General features: G+C 41.5%; 1 protein-coding gene across 2 annotated transcripts in view; it reads left to right on the plus strand.

The window, feature by feature from the left end:
* The window catches only part of RBM47 (RNA binding motif protein 47), a 151,067-nt gene extending 148,204 nt beyond the window's left edge, over positions 1–2,863 (plus strand). For both annotated transcript variants that reach the window (XM_077878860.1, XM_077878857.1), the window contains exon 5: positions 35–2,863. In XM_077878860.1, the coding sequence (XP_077734986.1) occupies positions 35–271 (237 nt within the window). In that variant the 3' untranslated portion in view covers positions 272–2,863. The remainder of the gene's footprint in view (positions 1–34) is intronic.
* The last annotated feature ends 7,187 nt before the right edge of the window (positions 2,864–10,050 follow it).

Genomic DNA, 10,050 nt, shown 5'->3' on the forward strand with positions numbered 1-10,050 from the left:
CCTAACGAGCCTCGTGCGTGCGTCTCGTCCCCAGGGCCGGCCCATCACTCCGGTGTACACGGTGGCGCCCAACGTGCAGAGGATTCCCGCGGCCGGGCTCTACGGGGCCGGGTACGTCCCGTTCGCGGCGCCCGCCACCGCCACGCTCGCCACACTACAGAAGAACGCGGCGGCCGCCGCCGTGTACGGGGGCTACGCGGGCTACATACCTCAGGCCTTCCCCGCCGCCACCATCCAGGTGCCGATCCACGACGTCTACCCGACGTACTGACCCGGCGGGGCGCGCGGAGGCCGCGGAGGCCGCGGAGGCCGGGCCCAGCCACCCCGCCGCGGGACACTGTGCTATTTATGAAGAACCAACGTGCCGCAGGAGCACGCCTCGGAAACCCGAAAGTGAAGAATGTTGTCAGACATCATCCTGAAAAGATTTTATATTCATGAAGTTTTCACTAGTTTTGTTGTCGTTGTCGTTTTGTCTTTTCGTTTTTGTTTTTTAAGACTATTTTCAACGTAGCGGCCTGCGTGCAGACATTCCTCAGAGACTCGGCGGCGGCCCGCGCCCTTCATTCCGTCTCCTAAAAGATTCGTACGCGGCAGTACCTTTGTATAGAGGTTTTTGTTTTTGTATTTTTGAGGATATATTTTCAGTATGAAGGTTATTTTCTTAAACTTCTGCACTCCAGAGATTTCTATTTTGTAGTATCTTCAATAATATATCAATTATATATTGAAAAGCACACTTGAGCAGCTAGGGAACTATTTTCAAAAAAAGATATATTCAATATTTAAAGATACAAACAATAGTGCTTTAAAATACTACATAAGATGTTATTTTAAAAGTTATACTGGAAAGTGCAATTTTAAAGCGAGTAAAATCTCTCTTTCAGCTGGCATTAAGGGTGGACGGTGTTAACCACGTGTTATCTATGACAGTTATATATTTTTTCTTTTTTTTTTTTTTTTTTTTGAGAAATTAAACACTCGATCTCTCCTTAAGCCCACGTTGAAAAGACTTGTCACACTTCTCCAAGTCCAAACACTGGAAAGCTCTCACCTGCCACCGTCGCCCTGTTGTCCCTGCTGGTTCTCCACGTGTCTTTCCCTCCCCAACCCCCTACTCATTTCCCCAGTCCCACCTCTGGGTTTGGCAAGTCTAGGGCAGATGAATTACTCTGATAGAGAGAACATTGATGGTTTTTATACTTCTTCCTGGGTTTTTGTTGGGTTTTTTTGTTTTGTTGTGGGGTTTGTTTTTTTTTTTTTTTTTTTTTTTTGTCTCGGTTGGGGAGGTATTTTCAATAGCAGAGTATGCATAAGCATAAGATTTTAATAGTTTCCATAAGACATTTTTGCATAGCTATTTAATGTCTCCTTATAAAGCCTTAATTCCTTTTCTAACGCTTTTATTTTATTCATTTTTGAAGTATGAATTTGTAGAGACAGTGAATGTCATTGTAGACAAGGCACCCAAAGGCACTTGTCACAGAAAGTTATGCTTCTAGCTGCCTTATCATGTTTCAATGCAAAATGTCTGTGGTCGTCAAGGGTGTTGGAAATATTATGTTTATTGAACAGGGCTTTCCTCCGTTGCTGTGCTCGCGGTAGGTGACCTGAATTAGGGCGTGCACACCTAGGAGGAGGAGGAGAGACCTGTATGAGTTAGAAGATAGCTTGTAAATAATCTCCTAATGCTGGTTTTTAGTTTTATGTTGCAGAAGTTCATGGGATAGAATTTAATGCAGAGTGAAAACCATTTTATTTCAATGTTATTAAAAAGTTTTATTATTAGGAAGTAAATGTATTGTTGCAGTGTTGTGCCTGTTTCAAGGCTTTTGTTTAGCAGAGTGAATGTAAAATACAGTAAAATGTTAAGATTGTCATCTACTTTATGAAATACATCAACTTGGAACTTTTTTTTAAAGGCTCCATCGAGGAATTGAGGTGTGCAATAGGTAGCAAGTACACAGTTGTGTTTTTATGCCACATCAGAGATCTATAAAATCTTTCAATTTTTGCTAATGGCTGAATTCTTATTTATGGATTAATAAGAAGATCATGCCTTTAGCAAATATTTTAGTTTTGTTTTAAATTTAAATTAAGACATTCCCAAATGCCTTCCCCCTCCCCATCTTAGGGTGGGATGAATTGTTTATATATAAGCAATATTTATTTAACTGTTCTATAAAATTATTGAGTGCCTACAAAGGCCTTTAAACATTTCTAACATTTCTTTCCATCATTCTTAAATGACATAAAATAATTGTGCAATGTTCCTGATGATGTACTCAGCAAGCTGCATCCAGACTCGAATCTGTTGGAATGAATAATCCAACAAAATGCAATTTGGATCAGATCCTCATCCCTTGACTTTGTGTGAAAGAAGTACTCTCCTTCTAATAAAGGATTGTCACAGAGGTTCACTGGATGAGACTCTGATCTAGCGGTCTTACTGTATTTTACATATGCCTGTAAATTATTTGGGGGAAAAAAAAAGAGGATAATAAAAAGAACAGAAAAAAATTGATATCTTAACATGGCAACTAACTACCAAACTACCTTAAAAACAAATATTGGTGAGCCTCCTCTCTATGTTCTGTTTGTTTCTGTTTCAAAACCATTTCACATACACTACTGAGTTAAGTTTATAACTTGAAATGTGAACTTTTTTTTTTTTTAGGGGTAAGAACAAACTATATAAATGTTAAAAAAAAAAAGCTTTAGTGTTCTTTGTTTTCAAACATTCTAGCAGTTTAGTTCTCTTTAGTTGCTTTGTATTTGAAAAGCTTTTAAATTTATTTAGATTTCCTCTATTTACAGTACATTCTTAGGATGTATGTAGTAAATAAAGCTTTCTTTGAAGCAATTTCCAGACCTTATTTTAAGTTGTGTTTTCTTTATACTGATTTTTTATCTAACAAAATTAGAAAAATTAGAAAAACCCTTAACGCTGTAGAAGGAAGTAACTAGTTCGGTATTTTCAGCCAAAGAAAGCAGCAAGTTACTATCTTGCTTTTTGGCTTGGAATTACACTGAAGGTGAGTTATATAGTAAAAATTGTGAATTAACTTGAGCTTAGGTGGTTGAAGGTTAAGCACCGAAATTCTGCTCAGCATCTGGACTGGAATAGGATGCGGCAAAGCCTGTCATGGAATTCAGTACTGAAGTTGATGATCCCAAGAGCTTCACACTCAGACCCCTAAATGGAGACAGTTGATGTGACATTGAGTTTGTTTGGTGGTCTCGTGAAAGTACTGGGTGACCTGAAGGTCTGTCACTGCATTCAGAAACCACAATCTTGTGTTCCTCATTTTCACAGTGCACAGCAAGGTTAGCAGAACACTTCCCTTTTCTCTAGAGAGCATCACTAACCTCCGGTAATTCCCATTAGCAAAGCCAATCAAATGATTCAAGGGCAAGTGATAGATTGTCAGTGGAATTACTTCTAAAGAATTGCCCACGTGGCTTTTCCAATGGCCAGGAATTTTACCTTCTTAGTCTTGAGCAGTCTGGGCTATAGCCTTCCTACTCACATTTCTTGGAATAGTAATTTCTTGCTTCCTCTTAAGATCATGGCATTTTTTAGAGGCAGGAGCAGCCACGAGACTTCCCAAGATGACAGATCATTAGACAAGATGTTCAAGGGCAACAAGATCTGATTGCTTTTTGTTCTGGGGGAAGAGTATGGATGCCCTTCAAATTACAGAATCACAGAATTTGCTTGATCTCCATTAGAAAAAAAATCATACAAAATGTGTATCACACCTCTACCAGGTGCTGGAGCTGTTTCTATGTGCTTTAACAACTACAGCATGAACAAACCCACTAAACCTTGCACGAGTAGAGCTTACATTCCAATGGGAGGACACAGATTGAGCAGATAGCATGTTGGGTAGGGACAGATGCTATGATTATGTGACTCATTTGGCTTTTTGGCTTCCATAATCTCATGTGGACCTCACAATAAATCAAGTAGGCATTGGGGATCCCTGGGTGGCGCAGCGGTTTGGCGCCTGCCTTTGGCCCAGGGCACGATCCTGGAGACCCGGGATCGAATCCCACATCGGGCTCCCGGTGCATGGAGCCTGCTTCTCCCTCTGCCTGTGTCTCTGCCTCTCTCTCTCCCTCTGTGACTATCATAAATAAATAAAAATTAAAAAAAAAAAAATCAAGTAGGCATTGTGACTGGCCAAGGTCACACAGCTGGTAAGAACCTGGACCAAAATCTATGCTCAGATTCCAAGTCCCAGATTCTTGCTAACAGGACACTGACCCCGGAAATGGATAAAACCAGTCATGCCAACAACCTACTTCAGAGCCTGGAGAAAGAAAAGAAAAGCTTTTCCACAAGTGCAGTTTTCGGTTGAGTTCTAGTATGTTTTCATGTGTGACCTCTTTCCTTGGATGAGAACTGAAAGCAGAATGGCTGAAAATGCCTATTCTCATCCTGTGAGACCTCACAGCTCTAAGCAGAGCTGCTAAAAACGTACACACTGAGTAAGAAATTCCATCTATAAGGCTGTACCAGAGAGGATAGAGAAGGCTAAAGAACTGTCATAGGAAGTTAGCTGTACCCTTCTGATTCTTGACTAGAATTGGTGCCCCACTTTTTTATTTCAAAAATATCTGTCATGGCAATATACACAAGCAATTATTTAGTTAAAAGAATAGTTGGAAAACAAAGTTCTGGTATTTCTTTTCCAGTGAAGAATAATCCCATGACACTCCAGTATTCACTGGATACTGTTACATGCACTGTGTTAGGTGTGTTTTGTTAGCCATAATTGACCTTACGGGCTTATCAAACTCTGTTTTAAGGATATTAGGGTGCTCGACTATTTAGCAAAATGTATATTACCTCAATTATTATGTGATAGTATTTTAATTATAAAGTCTTCTGGGCACTCAGCTTCTATCAGAGGTGGGTTTTTTCTTTAAATATGAAATGTGACATTTTGGCATGGCTGTTTCGATGACATGACATTTTGACACCACGACTCTTAAAAAAAATACATCTTCAGCTTTTAAAAAAATGACTGAATAGGATGATACAGATATACTCATTTTATCCTTGCCCTACCACTTTCTTGACACATTCCCCCTCTCCAACCACCCAAGGTCAAGGGCAGGATTAGGCTTCAAAATAAAATGAGAAAAAAAAATAAAAAAAAAAATAAAAAAAAAAAAACAAAAAAAAAAAAACAAAATAAAATGAGGTTCAGGAGACATCCACAGGTGTTTTGCTTTAATTTCAAGTTCTAAGCTGTTGGACTGGATACAGCCTTTCCTTTCTCCTCTTTTCCCTCTTCAGTCATCCTTTTCTAGATATGCAGTATTTCCGTTTCCTGACTACTCAGACCAATATACCTGGAAGAAATCTGGTTGCCCAAAGACTTGCCTCTGGACAAGCACTGTGGCCCTAGTGGAACAAGGCTGGGTTTACAGTACACCTGCCCCAGGGGATAAAACCCCAGCTTTGCTACTTGCCAGACATGGGACTTCAGAAAAGACGCCTAGCCTCTCTGAGTGCCAGTTTCTTAAGTGGTAAACATAATAATCCAGACCTCACAGTTATTGTGAAAATCAGATGAATTAATGAATCTAAAAAGAGCCTGGTATGTTGTAGGCACTTGAGAACACATTTCCCTTCCCTTGTAGTGTGAATGCATTCTGCTATAACTCTTGAGCCTTTCCACTTACTCCTTTTTTATTCCTTTTTGTTTTCATTGGTTCAAAAAACATTTCTTGAATGCCAGTTGTGTGCCAGCACAGCACGAGGCATTGCAGAGACAACAATCAACAAAACCGACCCTCTCTGCCCTCCAGAAACTTCTGAGCATGATAAGATCGTGTTGCAGGAGCTATGAAATGGGAGAGGGCAGCCGCACAGGCTTGGGCAGGGCGGGGTTAAAAAGGCCTTGGGGAAAGAAGCGGTGTCTGAGCAAAGATCTACAGAGTGAGCAGGAGTTAGGGCAGCTGAGCAGAGAAAAGAGGGAACAGGAAGTAGCCGGATCTAGAAGAAAAAAACATGGGAGAGTCAGGCACCCAGAACAAGCTGAATATGGCTGTCTTGGGGAAAGAGGGTGTGCAGTGAAGAAACTCAACCTTTGTTCTGTTCAACATTCAACATGGTTCATGGTCCTGTGTTAACTGTAGAAGGAAGAGATTTGATACCTATACAAGGAAGTGGGCAGAACCCTAAATCATTCTTCCTTAGCACGTTGAGTTCCAGAAAATGGTGGAAGCCTTCATTTACTGAACTGCAGAGAAAGAGCTCATTCTCCATAAACAGCATGGCGCCTGGGAGCACTCCCCCTACTGGACAACTCCCATCATTCTGTCTTCCTGGTCCCAGGTAATGCCCACCAACCTTGACCTCCTGGCAGAGAGTTTGTAGGGTCAGCCAGAGCTCCTAGGGCTCCCCATCCCTTCCTTGCTTAGGGCCAGTTTCCCATCTGGAGCCCTTCTTCCCTTTCCTCTCAGAAATCATACCACAGCTACCCGTGCTGACCAGGGCGTCCCCACTCTCCCCGTGGCTGCCCTACAGAAATGCAGGTCTTCTCAGCAAAGATGGGAGAGGCCTATAGTCCTCCACAGGACTGTGAGAGCCAAGGAAGGTTCCAAGTAAAAAAATTTTTTTTTCAAGTAAAATTTTCCAAGACTAACGGGCTTCTTCAGGGGACTCTATTCCACAGAGTTATACCTGCAATCAAATGCAATACCAAGCCTGCATTTGCAAGAAATATGACCTTAACTGAGCTAATTTTTAGCCATCCTTTTCTCTTGGCTTGCTCCACTTTGTTTGTCAAAAATCTTCATTAATGATTAACCAACCACGAGGCTTAAATAGGCCTTAGTCATTCTGAGGCAGGTAAGATGTGTTGCTGAAGCCCAGTTCTTTCTAAGATGACCTTGCTGGGGGTGCTGGGTCAAGACATTTTGAGCTTATGGTATTATGATAACACTGGGCCATGCCAGTTTGCTTTTTGTGGGAAATTTTCCTCTCTGTTTTCAGGACCTTTATTCTAAAGACTGGTGGCACCAGGAATTTCTCTCAGCCCTGCCAACCTCACCCCAACCCTGAGTCAAAGATGGCCACTTGATAGTTTCTGAATCTTACGCAAAGGGCTAAGCAGAGTCCGCTCCTGACAAGCTCTTAAGCCCCCCTTCCCAAATAAGATGTACCCCTAAGAGGAGAAATGATGAAAATGTGACTGAGTCTAAATGTGGTCTAGCATTTCTAAAAGGAAGCATTCAGAGCATAAGAGAAAATAATCTATTTCGCATAATTTCCTGACACCTAACTGCAGATATCCCCTGCCCTCAGTATTTCTTTTTATTCTTCATTTCCCTTATGCTTGGGAATAATGTTAAAGACTTAGAGGGTGATCACTCGGCAGGAGGTAAGAATAATTTAACAGTGTAATGAGCTAACAGTTGCTCCCATGCTGATTGAATACTCACTGTATGTTGCAAGTTGACATGGATTTTTTTAAAACTTTATTTAAAATAATGTAAAGAATTGTGCACATGTCATATATAGCTTGAAGAATTTTCAGAAACAGTATATTCATGTCACCAGCATCCAGATGAAAAACATGACCACCATGCCAGAAGATTCCCTATGGCCCTGTCCAGGCACTGCCTCCTCACCAAGGGTAACCACCACTTTGACTTCTAACAGCATAGATTAGTTTCGCATGGGTCATTTTTCTCATACTTGAGATTGCTGCTACTATTATCCCTTTTAGAGGTAAAAAGCAAGGAGGCAGAGAGAGGTTTAATAACTTCCCCAAGGTCACGCAGCTGGTGTGAAAGAGCCTGAATTTGAAACCAGAGTATCTAATCTGGAGCTGGGGACAAGGGTTTGTATTTGGGTGGGTAGTGGGGACAGGTAGGGGGTAATTATAATATACACATTTTTAAGGACTTAATTTGTTTCTTCTAGAAGTTTGCACTGACCTAACAGAGTCACTTCACCATAAAGGTCATTGGAAAGGGGAGATAAAAACCCAGCGTGCATGGCACAACAGGGGATGCAAAACCTTTTGGAGTTTCTGGGCCCTGTGGGATTGTCTGTCCTTTTATTCCCAGTGGCCTCCAAATCTCTGGCATTCCAGCATCCCTTTTATCAAACTTCACTCTCAAGAAGGGATTAAAGAATGAACTAAATCACATGGAGTTATGCATTTTTCACTAAGGGCAAATCCCTTGTTCAGTAAACTGAGTTCTAATTTTGGCATTTAAGGCTATACCCAGCATGATGCAGAGAATAACTTCAAGGATCAGGAGGTGCTCCACCTGCCCATGTACCACACAGGCAGCCCAGAAGGGAGCTCAGCCTAAGAATTCTCAGTTGCCAAAGGGCCACATAATTAGAAACTTGGAGTGTTAATTGAATAATGTTAAGGACCAGTGGCCCAAATATGAAACATTACTGAATAAAATCCTGGAAAGACATGCCAATCAAGGAATTTTTATTTTATTCTAAAATGCTAATATTATTTGGGCGCCTGAGTGGCTCAGTCAGTTAAGTGTCTGCCTTCGGCTCAGGTCATGATCTCAGGGGTTCTGGGATCAAGCCCCATGTTGGGCTCCCTGCTCAGTGGGGAGTCTGCTTCTCCCTCCTCCCTCCCCCCACTCTCTATCTCTCTCAAATAAAAAAATATATTTTATAAAAAAATAAAATGCTAGTATACATATACATATATATTGCTAATATAAGCTAATATAATATACATATTAGCTTACATATTAGCATTTCACTGTCCACAGAAAGCTGTCTTCAGCTCTACCTCACTTGAGCCTCAGGACATTCCATAAGAGTTAGACATTCTTCTTGTTCTCCTCATTCATTCATTTATTCAACAAATGTGGCAGGTTTTTTGAGCATCTGTTGTGTGCCAAGCATTGTGGTGGAACCTAAAGAAACAATGATGAACATTATTTCCATTTTATCAAGGGAGAAACTGAGGCCCAAAGAGGATACGTGGCTCACTCAAGATGACAATGACACTCTAATAGGGTGTGACTGTTTATGTGGTGCCAAAGACTTTAAATATAGTGTCTCACTAAGACCTCACAACAACTCTATGAAGCATTACCATTATTTTACAGTCTCATTTCATGAAAACAAACAGTGGCAGAGGGAAGTTAAACAACTAGCAAGGCCTCACAGCTGTGTGGGTGGAAGAGGCAGCATTCACATCCTTGTTGGGCCGATTCAGGAAATGAGAGCATGTAAGCATTATCCTACAGATTTAACAACCAATGTCCCATCTGAACCCTAACTCACTCACTCACAGGAGCTTTCACTCTGAGGCAAGCTGTAGAAGGGTAAGAGCTCTAAGGTTCTGAGGGAGTCTGGAAACTGACTTGGTTGGCTCAGCATCAGCCCTACTTCTTGGGTGAAACAGATACTTCAGTGCATCTCTCAGAACAGAGTTTTCTTTTTTAAAAAAATATTTTTATTTATTCATGAGAGACACGGAGAAAGAGAGAGAGGCAGAGACACAGGCAGAGGGAGAAGCAGGCTCCATGCAGGGAGCCCGATACGGGACTCGATCCTTCACCCCGGGGCCGAAGGCAGGCGCCAAAGTGCTGAGCCACCCAGGGATCAGAACAGCGTTTTCAGAACAGCGTTTTCACCCAAATGTTAAATACATCCATTCAAATGGAACTTGGAATTTGAAGTTTTAAAAAACATGTCACAATAGCTTAATGTTTTCATTTAAACATTAAGAATAGAGCTGCCCCAAATAGAGCTGCCCCAAATAGAGCTAGGATAGCCCACCAACAAAAGAGAGGTTGGCCAAGGAAGACTTCACTTCCACTTTTCAGAATGTTCCCCCTGGTAACCTGGGTGTTTGGATACCTCTTTCCCCCCAAGGTTAGTCTCACCATGGGGGTAATCATATGAAGGAGTGTCTGGCTCCTTGTGTGTTGAGATTTCCACAAGAAGAGACATCATATCATTTTCTCTATGGAACACCAGCAGTACCTAGTACCATGTTGTGAGGAAAACAGTGGCATGGACAGCCTCCTCATGACTCT

Source organism: Canis aureus, chromosome 2 (genome assembly GCF_053574225.1).
Source record: "Canis aureus isolate CA01 chromosome 2, VMU_Caureus_v.1.0, whole genome shotgun sequence".
Lineage (NCBI taxonomy): Eukaryota > Metazoa > Chordata > Mammalia > Carnivora > Canidae > Canis > Canis aureus.